The sequence below is a fragment of the Haplochromis burtoni genome, unplaced genomic scaffold, assembly GCF_018398535.1.
Source record: "Haplochromis burtoni strain Fernald_Lab_line unplaced genomic scaffold, NCSU_Asbu1 Contig_374, whole genome shotgun sequence".
NCBI lineage: Eukaryota > Metazoa > Chordata > Actinopteri > Cichliformes > Cichlidae > Haplochromis > Haplochromis burtoni.
In genome coordinates this window covers 349,133-370,621 of record NW_024582735.1, presented here as the reverse complement: position 1 = coordinate 370,621, position 21,489 = coordinate 349,133, and the positions used below count along the sequence as shown (strand labels likewise).

At 40.8% G+C, this 21,489-nt stretch overlaps 1 protein-coding gene across 3 annotated transcripts in view; it reads right to left on the bottom strand.

The window, feature by feature from the left end:
* The window catches only part of rtel1 (regulator of telomere elongation helicase 1), a 42,655-nt gene that overhangs the window by 8,505 nt on the left and 12,661 nt on the right, over nucleotides 1-21,489 (bottom strand). For all 3 annotated transcript variants that reach the window (XM_042229012.1, XM_042229011.1, XM_042229013.1), the window contains 15 exons: nucleotides 16,332-16,392; nucleotides 12,835-12,910; nucleotides 10,510-10,594; nucleotides 10,291-10,356; nucleotides 8,435-8,591; nucleotides 8,134-8,172; nucleotides 7,981-8,056; nucleotides 6,236-6,333; nucleotides 6,066-6,121; nucleotides 5,803-5,874; nucleotides 5,531-5,612; nucleotides 5,230-5,362; nucleotides 4,350-4,463; nucleotides 2,594-2,634; nucleotides 1,191-1,276 (listed from right to left, as the gene is read on the bottom strand). In XM_042229012.1, coding sequence (XP_042084946.1) covers nucleotides 1,191-1,276; nucleotides 2,594-2,634; nucleotides 4,350-4,463; nucleotides 5,230-5,362; nucleotides 5,531-5,612; nucleotides 5,803-5,874; nucleotides 6,066-6,121; nucleotides 6,236-6,333; nucleotides 7,981-8,056; nucleotides 8,134-8,172; nucleotides 8,435-8,591; nucleotides 10,291-10,356; nucleotides 10,510-10,594; nucleotides 12,835-12,910; nucleotides 16,332-16,392 — 1,242 coding nt within the window. The remainder of the gene's footprint in view (nucleotides 1-1,190; nucleotides 1,277-2,593; nucleotides 2,635-4,349; nucleotides 4,464-5,229; nucleotides 5,363-5,530; nucleotides 5,613-5,802; nucleotides 5,875-6,065; nucleotides 6,122-6,235; nucleotides 6,334-7,980; nucleotides 8,057-8,133; nucleotides 8,173-8,434; nucleotides 8,592-10,290; nucleotides 10,357-10,509; nucleotides 10,595-12,834; nucleotides 12,911-16,331; nucleotides 16,393-21,489) is intronic.

The window sequence follows — 21,489 nt, the reverse complement described above, 5'->3', positions numbered from 1 at the left end:
GCAGAGGGATCAACTGCTGCCCAAACTATGGACTTACAATTTGGCTTAACATTCTTTGGTTCTTTCTCTCCTCAAACCCTCTCCTCTCAAAGATCAGAAGAGAATCAGCATTAGCTCCGAGTAGGTTAACTGAAAAAGTATAGTTCAAGTGATTTGATTATTTGGTTTTATGGTCGCGGAATCTGATCTCTGCTTTTTACAGATGATGTGGTTCAGTTGGCTTCACCGGGTGATCGCCTCCAGCTTGCACTGGAATGCTTCGACTGAGAAGCGCTGGGAATGAGAATCAGCACCTCATTCCCAGCGCTTCTCACTCCCCAGGAGGAGGAGTTTAAGTGTCTCTGGGTCTTGCTCACGAGTGAAGGGAGAAGGGAGCGGGATATCGACAGACGATTGGTGCTGCGGCTGCAGTGATGCGGACGCTGTACAGGTCCGTCGTGGTGAAGAGAGAGCTGAGTGTAAAAGCGAAGCTCTCAATTTACTGGTGGTCCCTACCCTCACCTACGGTGACGAGCTGTGGGTACTGACTGAAAGAACGAGATCGTGGATACAAGCCGTGGAAATTGGCTTCCTCCGAAGGGTGGCTGGCCTCTCCCTTAGAGATAGGGTGAAGAGTTCAGCCATCCAGGAGGGGCTCAGAGTAGAGCCGCTGCTCCTCCACATCGAAAGGAGCCAGCTGAGATGGTTTGCGCATCTTACAAGGATGCCTCCTGAGTGAGGTGTTCTGCACTGCAAGGCTACTCAGCCCCGGTTTTTCGGGTAGGCAGAGTAGACATCGGGAGGCTAAGAGGCAGTTGGAACTGGACGAGTCCCCTCATCAATTGGCTCCATCTAAGCTCTCTGCAATTTTTAATACTCATAGGCTCAGAGACTGGACTATTTAAACAGAGAGACCTGATCCAGACTTCCTGTACTGGGGTCCTGGTTCCACAGGATGTGTGACACAATTGTCACACATCCCATTACCTCTTATTGGCTGCTGACAAGTCAACCAGTAGCAGAAGCATTGGCATAGTAGTCTCCATATTAAATTTCCAGTAAATTGATTTCTAATTTGCTAGAAAATACAAAATACAGTTCATGGGAAAAAAAAAACCAAACATCAACATAAAAGTCACTAGAAAAGCTAAAAACGCAGCGCCCAAACTATTATTTCTTTCCTCAGGTGACTCTGCTGACTTTCCACTTACTTTCCAGAATTCCAATGTTTTTTCCATTAAAGGGAAGGAAGGGAAAAATACTAAGAGTCCGTGAGGAACCACACGGCTCAGGTTAGCTGAGGAGAGAACACAAGTTACAAATATATGTGAGTATAACTTACAAATATATATCACAATCAAAACAAAGATTTCACACTCCATATACAATCCAACATGGTAGCACTTCCTATGATAGCTCAGCAGTAATGTGGTAATAACGAGACATTAAAGGCCAAGAATGTAATAATATGGAAATAGCAAATTACTACAACTTAATCACCAGAATAATATCTAAGCAGTTTTTATTTTTTACCTCGTATCAACATTGGTTATAGGCGAGTTGTGGTAACGGGCCAAAATTGGGTGTAATAACATAGAAAAACGTATGCCTATGAGGCAAAACCAATTAGTTACAGTAATATACTGGCATTATGATATATATCATATATGACATATACCTGCTAATAATAAACTTCCTATGTCTGTGCATCTGAATATGTATATACTGGCCCCTCACATTAACCTTATAATAACAAAGCAATAGTAACTAATGGTTAAAAAGTAGGATACTCTGTATTATAATGCTGGATTTTAATCCTGCCTCGTGTTCACAACCTTACTCTTTGTTTAAAGGTAACAATGTAAATATTATTTAATGTGTCGTATTAGTACACCATTAAACAATCTGCACAATCTGTGTGTATACTTCCTATAATTAAAAAACAGAACAGAAGAAAAACATGTCTGTGTGTTAAATGTAAATGTTATAATCATGTTATGGTTATTTTTTATTACATCACTGGCAAATAAATTTATGGACAGTCCTAAAACATTAATCCTGTTCATATAGATGTATTGTTGTCAGCAGTAGAGACATTTCGTCACTCTACCAGGTGACTGTCTCAGCTCAGGTTTCCCCAACCTTATAAACAGTACATTTGCATAATGACTAAAACCAGCAGCACTGAGGAACAATGAGCGGTCATGATTGTCTTGACCACTGATCAACAATCAACGACCAAATTGACACGAGCACCATCATTAAAATAGTGATAAAAACAATCGCACACTTGTCTTCAATACTTTTGGCAATATAGTGTAGAAATAGTAATACAGCATCAGCCAGTATTAGTAGTATTATTAAGTCTAATCAATATATTGCTATTCTTATCAGTCATTGGTTTTGCTTCATAGGCACAGGTACAAGAGTACCTTCTGTTTCCACCTTATGACCCCGTTATTGCCAAGCTGTAGTAGAAGGTGCTACTCTTAAACACAAAATCAAAAAGGTAATAAGCAATATGACATCACCATGAACAACAGAGCTAAAAGTTAACAATGTTGGTGATGTTAGCACAATCAAACGATTTCCATGCTGTATACTGTGATCTTACCAACGGTGTTGCCTAAAGACGCCATGTTTTCAGGAACAAACCTGCCACACAAATTTACAGTTTGAGTTTAGCACTCAAGTAACAACTTCAAAGTCAGAACCAGTAAAATATATATGAGGTAACATATAAAAAAGGAGCTCTTCCTTCCCACTCTCACCAACTGCTACTGCTAAGGGATTGTCTGTGTCATACAAATAAGGCAGATCAGGCAGCAGGACACCGGCCCTCGAGGCCTGGAGTTCCCCAGCCCTGTTTTAGAGCATCATTGTTTACTGAGCCACAACAGCTCTTATCTCCTACTGACACATCCTCCATGAATTGAAAAGTGTATGGGTGCCTCTGAGGGACATCTCTCTAACACATTACACCCCCTGTTTTAGCCCTCTAAAGCCTAGCCTGTCGCTGGCATCAGACAGGTTTTTCAACATCTGTAACTCCCATCTGTTCAATTGAAAGACTTTGTGGTTCCTGAAAGGAGCGATACAGTGATATTTGGGTCATAACGTTAAACCCAGGCACAGTGCTGCAGCAGTCCCAAAAGACTAATGTTGGTTGAGAGAAGAGAGAGGGAGTGAGTGTGATGAAGCTCTACAGAAAACTGACATTTTATTGGGCATATGGGTTCTTTTTTTTACCGTTTTGCTGTTTGTTGTTTTCTGTGTTGTTTGCTGAGATTTAGATGTGGTACCCTGGAATTACCGTAATGATCCTAATATAACTGAAAAAGGTGATACTTTCAGAAACTGCTGGAATTTTTTGATTGCCCCATTGTTTTAGGAGTTATGGTAATTTGATCTAAAAGTCTGACCTAAACCCTACAGGAGCGCTCCCACTGGTTTTAAGGGGTTAACAAATCAGGTTTTTTTTTTATTTAAAACAAACAAACAAACAAACAAAAACTGTCTAACGTCTTACAAATGAATCAGCACTATATTGAAAGGTTTTTCATAATAAGATAACAGTTTCCAGTTACAATTTCGATTTAACCAAGAGTTACTTAAACTCTTAACAACCAAACACGTTCTATGGAACAGGAAATAAGGTTGGATTTTTTTCCTAGGATTTTTCATACATCTCCCTGACCCGGTTCACTATAAGTGTTATGTATCTCTTTATTATGTATCCTGCTGCAGGATACATAAATGCTGCAGTTGCAAGTTAGTCTGGATCCATGTACTTAAATGGTCTCAGTTCCAGTTGATCATATTCTGCAATTGTCTGACTGATGCAACTGTTTTTTTTTTCCAGATGTAGCCGAGTTGTTTATTTCAGTGTGTTTCAGTGAGTGTGTTTTCATTTTTGGTAATATAGTAGAAACAAAGCAGATAATCTGGAATCTCATGTCTTGTGAACACTGATTTTATTGCTACTATGACTCTTCCACTTTATGTGCTTAGCTTAATAATCTCTGAATAGCTCTATATAAGAATCAGCTTATTTACAGTTTACCTCTAATGCACAACAGTTTGATTGTTGGAGTGTTCATTCTAATATCAAGTGCCTTGAGAAGACAATTTTCCTGAACTAGTGTTATATAAAAGTAAGTTGAAGTCTTCCACACACACAGCAGGATTTTACTTGACTTTCTAATAAATCAAAAGATGAGAAAAAATATGGTTTGACAACTTTTCCCCAGAGGTCAGAGACTACCATGAGCTAAATGAGTTTTGCCATGCACCTTCATTTGTATTTAGGCACATGGCAAAACTTGACCGACCTGTTAGAAAGTAATCATACGCTAAAAAAGAATACCGACCTCCGATCAAACGCTGAACTTAGGTGCGCTCCATCAGGCCCTTGTGCAATGATGCTCACAAAGATCTGGTCCCGCTCAATCACATGGTTGTTCTCCAGACGTACTGGGAATTCTCTGTAACAGCAGGAGCAGAAACTCACTGGCATATAGAGATGCATTACAGTAAACATATTTGGCCCAGATACATGCATAACACTGTTTCATTAGGGGCTGCACTGACAATAAAGTGAATACACTAAAGTTACAAGTTATTAAATCCACCTACAGTGTCAATTTAAAAGTCATACACCAGCCGCTTCATGATTTATCACATTCACAAACCTGTGTGTCCACACCACCCACCTGCCAGGTTGGGGGACAATCACACCCTTAAGGGGTAAAAACTGCCTGAAACCTCTGAACAGTTAATGCAATCGTTTGGACAGTCTGACTGTTTAATTTAAAATCCAGGCGAGGTTACAACATTTTCAAAACACATTAACTTTCCAAAAACCTATATGTTACATGTTTTAGATGTAATTCATCAGCAGGTGCTATGCTGCCTTTGGATGCTAACAAGTGAACACAGGTCTGTCTAATGTCAGAGTCATTCTTAATTATTGACAGATAAATGCAACATAATGTATCAGCATTCCTGGTTTATCCATGTTAAAGACCACTTTTTATGCTGATACTTCTGGCTTTAAAACGAATCATTAACTTTCATGGTGAGTTACAAAAATCACCAAAGATTTACATTTTAAGAACAGTTCACTGTGGACAGTGTTCAGCCTAAACAGGTATAAAGGCCATTGTGTTTTGGTTTTATTTTAATGAGCTGCTACTCAGGTGGGAAAAATGTAACTGTGCAGCTGTGCAGTCAGAGTGACAGCTAACTTACATTCTCATCTCAGATGTGAAAGACGACAGGGGAGAGAGGGTACCACTGGTCAGAATGATGCAGCGAACGCCTTGATTCACCAGATCTTGCATACTGAAGCCCGGAGAGAAGCACCAGTAACTCAGAATATTGCCTGCAATATGCAGAGAAACAAATCACATTTACTTACAGTACAAATAGTTCATACACTCATAACAGGGTTCACATTCTGACCTAAATCTAAAAAGAAAATATCATGATATTACATTCAGTTCATGTGACTCCATGTAACCCACCAACGCATCACGCTGTGCATCGTTACCTTGTTTTTTTGATGAAGATGAAGCCCACACGTCAACACTCTGTTTCTTTTTGTGAAAGCTGGTGTCCCGATGGATATGAACCTGAGCCAAACACATGACACAAGCTCATCATTAGTCATTTCATTTCAAGAAAAAAAAAAAAAGAAGAAAAAAAAGAAATTAAACATTTAAGATGCCGAAACAATGGTTACAGTTTCAGTTACTTCTCCATCAAGTGTGGCAAAGATATGTTAGCTGGTTCCAATATGAACACAACTGTACAAAAACACACCTTAAAATGAGCCGTGTTGGTCTCCATCTGGTGCTGTCTGTCCTTTTCTGACGGTTCACCACAAAATACCAGCTAAAAACACCAGAACAGAGGGGATCGCTCAAACACGCCACGAGGTGATTAAATAATTACTCTTCATGCAATAAATAGTAATAAAGTCTATCATTTTGTTGAATGATCTCAATCACACAAATATTATGGGACCAATCGAAAAACCCAAACAAAGAAGCAGTTTGACAGTTTAATATCCATACAAAGTGTACCTGTATGATATCAGACAGCTTCTGGAGTCCACTTGTATTGAGGAATATTCCGGGCTCTGGTGAGAAACATGCATCAAACAGGTCATTTGTTACTTAGTAGCACTAAGATGATCTGTATAATACACCCAGCAAATGTTACAGATGATAAATGAAGTGATAATGTGTCCTACGTCCTGCCAGGTATCCACTGATCTGCTCCAGAGCTTCATAGACTGCCGTCTTGTTGCTGTAGGTCAGATGAGCTCTTTCTAACACCTCATAGATGAAACTAAGACACAACAGAGAGACATGCAGTGCAGGTTTATTATTACAGTTAACATTCAGAATCATTCTCTGACCACCTAAGGAAGAACCCCACTAGGGTTTATGTCACGGTAGTCTAAGGACTACCCACACAGTCTCTGACCACTTTCTTCTTCTTGTTTTATTTTAAATACATGACTCCAACCACAGATTTGTCACAGTGTCACCACACTACCCTAAAATACTTTGGGAACATTTGCGTCAGTTTCCTGCAATAAAGTATGATAAAAACGACAATATAAGTAAAACTGATCTCAGACTCAGAGCTTGTTGTTGTTCTGCTGTGTGTCCATTTTAACAGCGGTTAAATTGACTAAGGTACATTTTTTTAAAAATGTTTTTTGTATGCAGTTAACGCTGATTCACACAAAACATTATAGACAATTATTTCAAATATGGATGTAAAAGAAAAGCATTTTTCATGCTGCTAAAAATCAAATGTGATATCTCAGTTTTTCCTTCTGCACAACAATGTATAACATGTAGGATGTCACCAATGTTCAATTTGTCTTAATCACTCTATAAATTCCATTCCACTTATAATCCAATAGATATGATCATTATATATAAGAACCAATGTATCTATAATAATAGTTATAATCAGGTGTTTTTCTTGAGGCCACATTGTTTTAGCCTTTTTTAAAAGACTAATTTGGGCATTTTTCTTTTGTTTGATACATGCAGTACATAGGAGGCGGAGCCGAGTGAGGCAGGGGTCAAAGCGTGAACTCGTACGTGTCATTTAAGATTTCTGATTGAGTTTGCATATAACCTTTGGGTTAGAGAAGAAATGCACGTGCTAAATGTCAGGAAGTTCTCAGGGCATTCCCATGAATGAAAATTGGATGTAGACAGCCTTTAAACATAACAGACATCATACGAAGCACAAACGCACAAATCTATGCATAAAACACACACGAGCGATACGACACACCAACCTGTGACATGTGTTTTCTTACCTGAACCATACTCTATGGAACAGAACCGACTCAGACGTGTGTGGAAATAAATGTCGACAGTCTGTTTTGGAAAAATGACGAATTGACGCCTTTAAAATAAAATTTACTCCCATCCTGGTCAGATGTCATCACTTAAAGTCTTGTTTCTTGCCCTCATCCTACTGATGTTTTACACTGACTGCACTTCAAGTCTGGCTTTGTTGCCTTAGAAGCTTTCTCTCTTACATTGTCTGCTTTTTCCACATGACCTTAACGGCATTCAGGGAACCAACAAAATAATCATGAACAGATACATGTTCTTATCTGTTCTGTAACGATGTGTGCATCTTATCCATCCATCCATTCGCTACCTCTTATCCTTTTCAGGGTCGCGGGGGGCACTGGAGCCTATCCCAGCTGTCATAGGGCGAGAGGCTGTATCTTAGTGAAGCTAAAACTCAAACATTTTAATGCCATCATATTTCAAACCTGCATTGTTAAAGGTGGAAAAGCTTTGACAATATTTATTATTTTCTTGGACCAGCTCTCATCAAGTGTGCTTTGAGATTTATTTATTCATTTTCATATGTTTGGAACAACTGTATAATCAGTTTATTAATGGGCAACCCATACGCTCTTATTTTGAAAGCCTGCTCAGTACTGCTGTCACCTACATTCCAGGTTTGGTAATGCCTTTTTCACTTGGAACATCATAGGAATCAATGGCAGCTTCCAGATCCAGTAGTATCTCTGTTAAAGCAGAAAACAAGTTTAGAAAAAGACCTCCAATCACCAACCAACAGGACGACCCACTCCACAATACTTACGTTTGATTTTAGCGATGGTGGACAAATCTAACTTTAAACCTGAAACAAAACAAAAGACAAAATATCAAAAGACCTGCAGCTGACAATCTTTTACTTGCTTTACTAAAGAATAAACTAAAATTACTAGTAATAATGAAACTAAGGCCAAGGCAAAACTAAGGCTAGTAAAGTAGAAGTAAATCCAAACTTTTAAAGTATACAAGTAGCCCAAAGTACCATGACATTCATAAACAACTATACACTCTAAGTATTAGATGGAAAACTCTGTTAGGAACATGTGTATAAGCGAAGGTTTTCTTACCAGAGCTGAGGGATTCCACGTTGACGTCTTCACTCACAGAGTCTTTGTGGCTGATTTCTTTAGCCTGCTCCACAAGCAGCCTGTCCACAGCATTGATGGCCGAGGCTACATCATAGGGAGTCAGATCAAACGAGGTTGATTCTTCACATGTCTTCTCCTGCAAACAAAAGAGACATCAGATCAGGTGGGATAGTATCAACAAAAGTAATTATCAGCATAATTCAAATAACAAATATTTATTTTAAACATTATTATAAATCTGTGCAACCAATGTTTTTGTAAATAGTAACTTTATTTATATAGAACCTCTAAACCCGGTGAATGAAATGAAAATGGTGTGTAGTTACTACATGTCAAAGAATGATAGTACAGGTAATGTAAATGTAGAGTTTGTCTGAGAATGTTGTGTCCACAAAAACATAGATTTTAGTGGAGCAAACTGGCATTAGACCATCACAACCAACGAGTCCTTTGTCTCAAGTTACATTTGTTGCATTAAGCTGAATGAGATTTTGTCAGGAAAAGTGGCCATCGTGTAATAAATAGATGAAAATAACATGATGAGCATGTTCCAGAACAGTGTTCACATTAATAATCATAACAAATTAGCTTTAATCAAGAATGACATATGCTTAGATTGTTGCTTTGCAAAAATCCCAAATATGTTGTTTAGCTCTCTACCGCTGAAATGATTGACCAAAAAAATATTATAAGATTGGCAGGCACCAGTGCTACACCTCAGCATCAGGGTAAGTAGGATTTTCAGAAAGCGTGACCTCTGACCTTGACCCTGAGTTCATGGTCACATATTTATCACATTCTTCAATGATGAATCATGCCTTAAATATGCAGCACCTTGCATTGTGCATTAACTGTAAATTTAAATGTAATAAGAAAATGTCTCGAGCTTCACATGTGTCGAAACAGATTAGCCAATTACTAGAGTTTGCTCCTCAGAGGACGTGTCACCAAATTGGGAAAAACAACTAGAGACATAGACAGGTGTGGTGGTGTACCGGGGCCTCTGTTTAGGACTATGCTTCCTGCTGACTGTCACCCAGCTGTCCCGTTTTCCCGGCTGCTTGGGACAATCTGCTGGGTGAAAGCTAACGGTGGCTATGCTAGCTTTGGCTGCACCTGCTACATGGGCCTGGCTAGATACAGGTGAACCCGGGACTCCAGAGCTGTAAACAGGCTACATTTATTACAAGTATCGTTATTACTAAAGAGGGCTGAGGAGTAACTAAAGCTCTGACATACTGAGCAGGAATGTGGAGGAGGGACAGGTGAAGAGGCCGTGCTGCTAGAGAGTCGGCTACAATCGAAGTGAGCAAATTCCTAAAGATACAGTGAATGAATACTGTGAGTATAATTAGTGGGTGAATCAAAAGAGAGTGTGCTTTGGTGACAGAATGTGAAGATTACACTGTGAAATCTCCAAGTTATATACATGGCATGATGATACAGGAGAATATATGCTTTGACAGGTTTTTCAGGTCATAGAAGAAAATACTTGTTCATTTGCAAAATTCGAGATCTACTGCGATCTATAAATTATAATGCACAGTAATGACATGGGATGTAGTAAAAATCATACATTTTCTGAAGATATTAGTTCAATATCTGGTTTTCAAAGGAAACATTGGTTTTAATATGTCCTTATGGTTTGAGTAGACCAGCCCCTCTGATTTCAAATTAGGCCCGATGTGGCCTGCAAGTTAAAATGAATTTGAAACCCTCTAGTGTAGACCATCCCCGTTTAGTAGTGGGTCACTTGTGGTCTTTGAAGCTTTTATATACAACAATGCCAATTTTTAGTGAATACATTTAACAGGGGAAACCAGATATAACCTTACCACATTGTGAGCTTCGTCAAAGATAACCACAGCTCCATTCAGGTCGATATTGTGTGCCTTGCGGCTCTGTGGAATGAAAGAGGGAGGGAGAGGCAGTTGAATATTAGCATTCATAGAGATTAGAAATGACAGTGCCAATCACAACACTAAAGTCTCTGTTGATGCTCATTTATGGTCACATATGTCAGCCTCAGATGTAATGTGTATGACAGAGCTTACCTTTGGATCTAGCAAGTAGTTGTATGGCATAAAAATGACATCTGCTTGTTGTTTCAGTGAACGGGAGAGGTAGTAAGGACAGACTCTGTGGAAAAATTTGCAAATGCGAAATCAAATACGTGAACTTTACAGAAAAACTGACTCATTCTGATAGCTGTTTAAAGAGATAACATAGTACAAAAGGTATAGTTTCCATCCACTAGCCTGTGACCACGTAGCCCAGCAGTTACTGAGTTTCAGTGGTTCTTGGACGAGTTGCTGCACTGTTAGGGGAGGTGGTTGTTAAGGCTTTTAAGATTTATTGCTCAGATGACTGTTGCATTTTGACTCAGAGAATGTGAAGGGTTAAAAAGACATTAAAATGAAAGAAAACATCATGCTTCTGGTACTGTTTCTTGGTAGTGAAGTTTCAGGACAACTACTGAAAGAAAGTCAAAAAGCATCCTTCAAATGATAATGGCTCATTTGTGATAAGGCCCTTTCATTCATTTCAAATCTGCTCCAGTTGTTACTTTAGCCCTTCTCCATTTTCTATTTTAGCACTTTTCTATTTTCTTGTGCTCCTTCCTGATGTTGCTGTCCCCTCTATCACAGCTGCGGTTTTCTGTTACTTGAAAGACCCACAGGACACAGGCCCAATTTTTCTCAACCACCTTTGGTGTTGTCTTCCATCAGGACCTGGGGACTTCTAGTACACATGCAGCACAGATGTTCCTGTATCCCACTCACTTGATCGTCCTTCTCAGTGTAGCCTGCCCTAGTTTGCATCTTACATCCCGCTACTATGCGCTGGATAGTCTCCGGGGAACCTTTGCACAGTCTGCAACTTGGGTCCTGTCCGTTAAGGACTCTGCTGTCCTTTAACCTGGCCTTTTCTAGCTAACATTTTGATATGTTGATAGTACGTCCACTGCAGGGATTGTCCATGATGGTTCCTGATCATGTCTTTGGCATACTTGGAGCAACTCACCTCGGGTGGCCCATCTTGCTAATGAATTCATGGATGCTCAGTGTTTCATCCTGCATTGTAACTTCGCCTCTTTCTGTTGCCTGTGGTGCTGGGCGTCTGATGGAGATCTCTATACATCGTGAGGAGTTTTCATGTCCTGATATCAGTGGCCCACATATCCTCTAGTGGCCAATTTATTATTTCATAAATCATATTTATTATTTATTATTATTTCACACTCAGGCACTTGTAGATTGTTGATTTGACCACTCCTATTTTAGAGTAATTTGGGTTTTTCAGCATAATAATGTTCTCCTTCACTTCGATATGACTTTGGACCTCATATTGAAAGTTCTACTGAACTGCTACAAAATGCAAATTCAGCACTTGGAATCAACCCTAGATCTGTTATCTGATTAATATGTGATGGAATGAGAGAACAGTCCTCACCTGGCCATGAAACTGTCTATCAGTCAGTCATCAGACTACTTTAAACTGCTAAAAATAGAGGACGATGCATTAAAAATGGCTGCAATTCTGAAACAATTAAGACTTAATGTCTGTTAAACCCCACTCACTTTGCAAGTGTACACTTAAATCACATTTTTATTGTTGACTGTGAGAATCTACCGTATGGCACATTTAATAACTGTCTAAATGCTTATGAAGCTAACTGTACACTTCAGTTTTCCCCCCAACCACTCACGAGTATTTTGTAACTAAACAAGAGTATCGAAATTTTTTGTGTGTTGTTTGTTTTTTTTTTTTTTATACAAGAATTTGAAATATTAATAAATCTGCAATTTTCCTAATTTGCAGAGGTGATGCTACAGTGGACCCTTTGGAAGTCTAGTTCTTACTGCATGTTTAATATCCCCACTTTAAGTGGATAAGCAGACTCACCCACTCGAATGAAATGCCCATATTTGGTCACATATTTATTGGATCACTTCACTGTTCTGATCAAGACTTCAGCTTTCTAAATTGTGACCATCTGTAGATTACTGACAGATGGATCGCAATGGAGGTTTCACACTGGAGAGAGTGCAGTCACAAAGCGTTGTACACCAAAGTTAAAATAAACATACCAATATAGACAATACAAAAGGTTACATGTAAATAAAAATGTATTTTTAAAAAGAATGTTGATCAACAGCAGGCTTGTTTAAACAGAAAAGTTTTAACTACTTTTTAAATGATTCCACAGATTGAATCAGATTGAAGCAGAAAAATCAAATATTAAGACATTAGTTTGGTGTCACACAGAGACACCCAGCCGCCAATGTTACCAATGATTATTTCTTACCAAAGAAAGAAAGTGCAGTACAGAGACTGAAACAGACAACTACAAAAAAATGAACACATGAACTACAAACCTCTGTTTGGTGCCAAATTGGACCAAATCTTCCACATCGAGGATAGAATTAACCAAATCTCTGTCAGTGCTCTTATCTAGAAGAAGAAGAAAAATCAAGCTTGAGATCTGGTATTTATAGGATACTAAATCACTGAAACATGTGATTAAAACCAGGGCCATCACAGATGACCCCATTCATCCCACCCACCACCTGTTTGACCCATTGCCCTCCAGACGATGCCTCAGGTCAGGCAGGTCCTAAACCTTCAGACTCAAACAGATTTTTTCCTAGAAGGACTATAATAAATCAAATACCATGTACAGAAGGCTAGAGTGTAATCAAAATATAAAGTGTAATTAATTATACATACTATTACAATGCTAAAACATTCAGAATGTATGAGTGTCATTATAACTAGCAGCATAACTAACTCCATACCTACTACAAGCTAGGGCTGCTCGATTATGGCAAAAATGATAATCACGATTATTTTCACTGAAATTGAGATCACGATTATTTGACGATATTTATTTAACCCTTTAAGACCTACTATAGAACCAAGTCCACCAGAGCTTATATTATTTTTTTTATTTTTACATGCTGTAGTGCCATTTGTGGGAGCATTTCAAGTTGCTATACATCAATACAACTGTTATAGCCCATATTTTAATAATATGTATGCATTAAGTCATAGTAATTACATAAATTGCAAAAAAGTGCAATAAACTACAAAAAAATTGAAAATCGCTTTTGTTTTGTTTACATATATTTCTACTTGGAGAAATTTAAGAGGTTTATCCCTCAAAACTTTAAATACAATAAAGTTGCAAAAAATAGTTTCCCACCACAGGAAATTTATTTTGAGTGTCTTCATAGTTTTATTTTGGAGATACAGCAATTTTTATATACTGCAGGAAAAACAAAAAACAATCCTATGATGCAAATTTGCAAAGAAAACAGCATGTGCATCATTTCACTGTGGGAAGTGTTACGAACAGCTGATAGGAACGGCAAAGCGTGTTTCTGGAATATTATGTTTTTGTTCCTGCAAGCGCTTTTTATGCAATTTTTGCAAAGCTATATGTGGAACGAAACCGTGACCGAGGACAAGCTGATGGCATAAGATGTAAGTACAACTCCTCCGGTTTCATATGCAAAACAAATTATTGCGCTAGCTTACACGGTTCAGGTTCTACAGGGATTTAAAAATAGTTACGCAAAACGGAGCGTGCTGCTCTGACCGGCTTTAAAGGGTTAACAATGACTTTAAAAAAATAATATAAAATAGTGTGCAACACCACTGAAGTTTTTTTTTTTTAAACTCTCTTTTCAACAAATAACTTCTGCTTAGCTTTCCGAGCTTCCCTCGGGTCCTCTTAATCAGCGGTCTCCAACCTTTTTTGCGCCACGGACCGGTTTATGCCCGACAATATTTTCAGGACCGGCCTTTAAGGTGTCGCGGATAAATGAGGGAGGGGCTAATAATCGGCTCAGTCATTTTTAATGATCGTTGAAAGCCCAGATCGTAATCGTGATTAAAATTCGATTAATTGAGCAGCCCTACTACAAGCTTTATCCAAAATTAAAGTTTGAAGCCTAAATTAAAAACATGTAGAGTTCAGGAGGGGACACACACCAGTCTGTGGCCTGAACTCAAAACAGGAGCTGGTTCACTTCATGTTTATTTATATAGAACCAACAAAAACAGTCACATCAAGGTGCGTCATTCTACGAGGTAAAGCCCTACAATATTTAGGAGAAAAATCACAATAATAAAACAAAATCAAGTGAAGAAACCTTCAGCAGAATCAAGCTCAGAAAGGGAAATCTGCCATGACAGGTTGGGGGATCACGGGAAATGGTAAATGGCCTGTATTTATATAGCGCTTTACTAGTCCCTAAGGACCCCAAAGCGCTTTACATATCCAGTCATCCACCCATTCACACACACATTCACACACTGGTGATGGCAAGCTACATTGTAGCCACAGCCACCCTGGGGCGCACTGACAGAGGCGAGGCTGCCGGACACTGGCGCCACCGGGCCCTCTGACCACCACCAGTAGGCAACGGGTGAAGTGTCTTGCCCAAGGACACAACGACCGAGACTGTCCGAGCCGGGGCTCGAACCGGCAACCTTCCGATTACAAGGCGAACTCCCAACTCTTGAGCCACGATCGCCCATCGAAAGACAAAAAGAGAGGAGAAAACAGAAAACACATGGTGGTGAGGAGCCACCATGTGTTTTCAGGTGCCTGACGCACACATGGAGACATCATCCTGATGTATTTGTAGATGCTCTATGTTTACTTTTGAGCTCCGACACTCAATCAGTTGGTGGCATTACCAGGTGAAGCTAGCAAACACAGCTCACATTAAAACCTCCAAACATTCATTGTGTATTTTAATATTGCACCAAGACCTGGGAAGAGAGGAGGAACAAGACGTGACGCCAAGCTTGGCAACATAACGACTGGAACCACAATTGTGGATGTTAAAACGGGTACAGACTAATCACTGTAAACACAGAAATGCAAACTGAATCGTCTGTATTTCAGTTACACCCCCTGTGGCCCCAATGGGGAAGCTTCCTGGCTCCGTCCTATCACTTCCAGTCACTGAGGGACCGCTGTGGTGACCTACTGACCCTTTTCTTTCATCTCCCTCTCTCTCCCCATGATTCCGGTGGCGACTGCACCCGATTTACCATGGGTCACTCAGATGTCGGGGCAGGAGTGCTGCAGTTGCACAACCTCCGAGTGTCTGTTAATTGAGATGGGCCATGTGTTCTGTGTCCCCGATTTCTGGAGGGCCATACAGCGTTCCTGTAGGGTACCAGAGGGGTAGATTCCAAACTACGCTGCGCGGCAGAGCTTGGCCCATCAAAACCTGGTTTGGACGGGGGCATTGTTGGAGGCAGAGTGGGTGGAGATCAGGTGTGTGAATGGGGATTTTCATAAGTATCCTGTGGTGCAGCTGGAAATTAAATAATAATAATAATAATGGATTGGATTTATATAGCGCTTTTCAAGGCACCCAAAGCGCTTTACAATGCCACTCTTCATTCATTTGCGCATTCACACACTGGTGGAAGCAGCTACGGTTGTAGCCACAGCTGCCCTGGGGCAGACTGACAGAAGCGAGGCTGCCATATCGCGCCACAGCAAGAAAAACAGCTGACACAGCGCGATAATAAATAATTATAATAGTCTGTCATCAAAGTAACAAATGCATGGACTAGATTCTCAACATAACAGTTTTTCCCCCCTTTTTAAATCAACTGAAAGCAGGCAGTAGATATTTTGTTGATATGCACATTTTGGACATTCCTGGACTCCAAACTTTCTCACAGTAGTGCTTCCTCACAGGTTGTGCCATACTTTGAGAGTTATTAGTGTCAAATAATATAATATTTAAATTATACATGTAGTCAGTAAAACATAAAAAGGTAACAGGACATGCTTTTCCAGACTGCGTTCTGCTACACGGATACAGTCACTCTGTTAGACCATTACCTTCAACGTTGTTGTAGTAGACACATGACCTGGTGGAAACTTTGGCTCTGCACATATGAACCTGAAAAACAAAAAAATGATTCCACATTAAGACAAACCACTAACCATCTAGCCCTAACCCATTACTTATCTTTTTTTTTTTTTTTACAACCTAGAACACTGGCAAAGTAGTCCAGCAAATTAATGTGTTAAGATAGATAGATCGACCCAGGAAACTTACGAATTTGAAAATAATCAAATCTTTTTCATTACTCAACAGGACTGTCAGAATAAAAATGAAATTTAAAAAAATTAACTAATACAAATTAAAGCATTAGAAGTATTTAAACAAAAAAACTGTAAAAATAGGAACCTACTAATGACTTCTGTCCATAAATTCAAATTAAGTTTCCTGGAATAATCTGCAGAAGGAACTGAAACTGTCAGGAACGGTTACCATGAGGCAGTGTGACTGTTTGTATTGTCGCTCTTAATGATCTGCTATTGTATATTTTTTTCACGTTGGTACTCTGATGGAAATTTCTTTTACCGTAGTGTATTGATTATGTGTTTTACAATAGAATACGTATAGAGATATTAGTTAGAGATAGAAAGGATAGCATCATATTTGTGTTTTATGCTTTACACACACAGTTATTGTAAGTTAGATGTGGACTGGCACACCCAGGCACCATTAGACACTGGAGAGGAAGAGACCCCTCTCTGACCTTTGGGAGTGAGGGGGCCTCTGGGGGGAGGCCTTGGAAGGTAAATCTTCATGTGACTGTTAAGTGGAAAAACAAGGTTTCAACTCTCTCTCTCGCTGCAGATGATATAACCCTCTCCCCAGCCACCTCCTCCAGCTTATCCAGGGGAACACCAAGGCGTTCCCAGGCGAGCCGAGAGATATAATCTCTCCAGCGTGTCCTGGGTCTGCCCCGGGGCCCCGTCCCGGTGGGACTTGCCTGGAACACCTCACCCAGGAGGCGACCAGGAGCCATCCTTGTCAGATGCCCGAACCACCTCAACAGGCTCCTTTTGATGTGGAGGAGCAGCGACTCTACTCTGAGCTCCTCCTGGATGGCCGAACTCCTCACCCTATCTCTAAGGGAGAAACCAGCCACCCTTCAGAGGAAGCTCATTTCCACGATCTCGTTATTTCAGTCACTACCCACAGGTCATGACGTAGATCAACCAGTAAATTGAGAGCTTCACTTTTAAACTCAGCTCTCTCTTCACCACAACGGACCGGTGTAGCGTCCACATCACTGCAGCTGCAGCACCAATCCATCTGTTGGTCTCCCGTCCTCCTTCACTTGTGAACAAGACCCTGAGATACTTGAACTCCTCCACTTGGGGCAGGAACTCGTCCCTGACCCAGAGTGGGCACACCACCCATTTCCTTCTGAATAACATGGACTCAGATTTGGAGGTCACCTCATTTGCTTTTTGCAGATGTGGTTCGGTTGCCTTCATCAGGTGATCCTTTTACGCAGCTAGATCACTGGCAACGTAGTGCAAGCCAAATTAATGTGTTAAGATAGATAGATCGACCCAGGAAACTTACGAATTTGAAAATAATCAAATCTTTATCATTACTCAACAGGACTGTCAGAATAAAAATGAAATTTAAAAAAATTAACTAATACAAATTAAAGCATTAGAAGTATTTAAACAAAAAAACTGTAAAAATAGGAACCTACTAATGACTTCTGTCCATAAATTCAAATTAAGTTTCCTGGAATAATCTGCAGAAGGAACTGAAACTGTCAGGAACGGTTACCATGAGGCAGTGTCTGATGAATAGTTCGAGGTGATATCGCGTATTTCTATATATAGATGGCATATGTGTTGCATGCTATCTGCAGTTGAATAATATTGGTTCGTCTATATAATAGCCAGGCTCGAAGTGACATAACATACCTTTCCGTATATTTTTGTTTTTTCTCACTCGTGTGTTTTAGTCGCTCTACTGTTAATTCTCGTAGCATGAGAGAGCTTCTTCTTTCTGAAGACTGCAGTTGGCGCTACTGATTATGTGATTTTAACAATAGAATACGTCTAGAGATATTAGTTAGAGATCACGATTAAGTGGATAGCTAATCCTATTGATTGGATAGAAGTTTTCTTAGCCTTAGTAGTCGACGCTATCCTCCATTTCATCTCAGTATATGATATAAAGTATAAATAGATGGATGTTTAAGTGATGAGTAGTTGGAAGTCGCTCGACAACACTCTGAGATTCTCACCATAATGTCTTGAAGCGACACATGTGATTGGAGCACGACGACTTCCAATCTAAAATTCTTGTAAATGCATCTTGAATTGAAGTTGGAGTTCGAAAGATCGATGGGTCGGGCCTCGAGATATGCGCGGGTATGGGACCTATATTGCGAGAGGATCAAAATGCGTCATTTCTATATATAGTAGTGACAATGGCAGATGGATGATGGTAAAACACAACAAGGTTCAACTCCTAACTTCCATAGTGGATCCAGATAACTCTGTCACGACTCTTACACAGAATAGTGGTATCGCCGTGATACGAAGCAGACTCGAAATTATGGGGACCCTCCATCTCCCAGGTTGCGACCAGCCTCTTGGTCATTACTGTTACTCTAAATTTTATATCCAGCATGATGTAGCGGGACACCATGCACGAATTTGCTGTTTTGCCAGTTTCTGAGGTCAAGGGATAGACTTAATCGCCATTTCATACTTCCAGCGGGGGTGTCACTATCGCGCGCATTGCACCCAACGGAGGATCCTAGTTCGTCTTGCTACGTGTTGAGAGACCTTTGTTGCATGTGGAATAATCCTCTAACTTAGATATAATCTCTCCAGCGTGTCCTGGGTCTGCCCCGGGGCCTCCTCCCGGTGGGACATGCCTGGAACACCTCACCCAGGAGGCGCCCAGGGGGCATCCTTGTCAGATGCCCGAACCACCTCAACTGGCTCCTTTTCGATGTGGAGGAGCAGCGGCTCTACTCTGAGCCCTCCTGGATGGCCGAACTCCTCACCCTATCTCTAAGGGAGAAACCAGCCACCCTTCAGAGGAAGCTCATTTCCACGATCTCGTTATTTCAGTCACTACGCACAGGTCATGACGTAGATCAACCAGTAAATTGAGAGCTTCACTTTTAAACTCAGCTCTCTCTTCACCACAACGGACCGGTGTAGCGTCCACATCACTGCAGCTGCAGCACCAATCCATCTGTTGGTCTCCCGTCCTCCTTCACTTGTGAACAAGACCCTGAGATACTTGAACTCCTCCACTTGGGGCAGGAACTCGTCCCTGACCCAGAGTGGGCACACCACCCATTTCCTTCTGAATAACATGGACTCAGATTTGGAGGTCACCTCATTTGCTTTTTGCAGATGTGGTTCGGTTGCCTTCATCAGGTGATCCCTCAAAGCTAATGGAACAATAAATTACAAAATCTGTGCCATTATGAAATGAATGGCACTGATGACTGATATTATATACAACTATGCTAATAGATAGAATAGAATAGAATTCAACTTTATTGTCATTGCACATGCACAGGTACAGGGCAACGAAATGCAGTTTGCATCCATCCAGAAGTGCTTTAGTGATATAGATATATTACAATATATATTAGCAATAATATAGATATGTGAGTATATTACAGAAATGGGTCTATTATGGTATGTTATAATGTACACGGTATGAAGTATGTTGTGAATATTCTATAACTATAAGTATGTACAGGCTGTAGTGAGTACAAGCTATGTACAGGATATGAACAGGATATAAATATGAAAAACTATACAGAATATGAAATAAATAACTTTACAGAAATCTGAGATATACAGCTATACAGAAATGGGAACTATGCAAGTTGTAAACAGTTGTAGGTTAAAAATTATCGAATGTACAGAATGATTATTTACACAGAGCTATACAGTAGTGCAGTTAAGATAAGTGAGGTGTGATAATTCCTACAGAGGCTATATAAAGTGCTAGTGGTTGTGAGTGGTGGTTCAGTCCATGTTATTATTGTGTGTTTGAGGGTACAGTTGTCCATTGTGTGTGTGTGTGGTGTGTGGGTGTATGTTCAGTCCATGTTTAACGTGGGTCAGATGTCAGGAGGCAGAGTTCAGGAGTCTGACAGCTGTGGGGAAGAAGCTGTTCCGGTACCTGGTGGTCTTAGTCCGGAGGCTCCTGTAGCGCCTCCCAGAGGGCAGGAGGGTGAAGAGTCCATGTGATGGGTGACTGGGGTCTTTGATGATTTTCCCAGCCCTTTTCAGACACCGCTTCCTGTAGATGTCTTTTATGGCAGGAAGTGGTGCTCCGGCGATGCGCTGGGCAGTTTTCACGACCCTCTGCAACGCCTTCCGGTCCGAGGCAGAGCAGTTCCCGTACCAGACTGTTATACAGTTGGTCAGGATGCTCTCGATGGTGCAGCGATAGAAGTTCACCAGGATGTCTGAGGACAGGTGGTTCTTCCTCAGAGTCCTCAAGAAGAAGAGGCGCTGGTGAGCCTTCTTGACCAGCTTGGAGCAGTTGGTCGTCCAGGTGAGATCCTCGGAGATGTGGACTCCCAGGAACTTGAAGCTGCTCACACGCTCCACAGCCGTCCCCTTAATGTGGATGGGTGGATGTGGGTCAGCATTCCTCCTGTAGTCCACGATGAGCTCCTTGGTCTTCTCGGTGTTAAGCAGCAGGTTGTTTGTGTCGCACCACTCAGCCAGACGATCCACCTCCTCCCTGTAGGCGGCCTCATCGTTGTCACTGATGAGGCCAATCACCGTGGTGTCATCTGCAAACTTAATGATGGTGTTGGAACCATCAGCAGGTCTGCAGTCGTGGGTGAAGAGGGAGTAGAGGAAAGGGCTCATCACACAGCCTTGTGGTACACCGGTGTTCATTGTGATTGTAGATGAGCAGCGGTTATCCAGCCGGACATGTTGGGGGCGGTTGGTCAGGAAGTCCAGTAACCATTTGCAGATGAGGGAACTGATGCCCAGGTCTGTCAGTTTCCTGATGAGTTGTGAGGGGTGGATTGTATTGAATGCTGAACTGAAGTCTATAAACAGCATTCTGGCGTAGGTGTTGTTGTTGTCCAGGTGTGAGAGGACAGAGTGCAGTGCGATGGAGACTGCATCCTCTGTGCTCCTGTTCTGGCGGTATGCGAATTGGTGGGGGTCCAGGGTG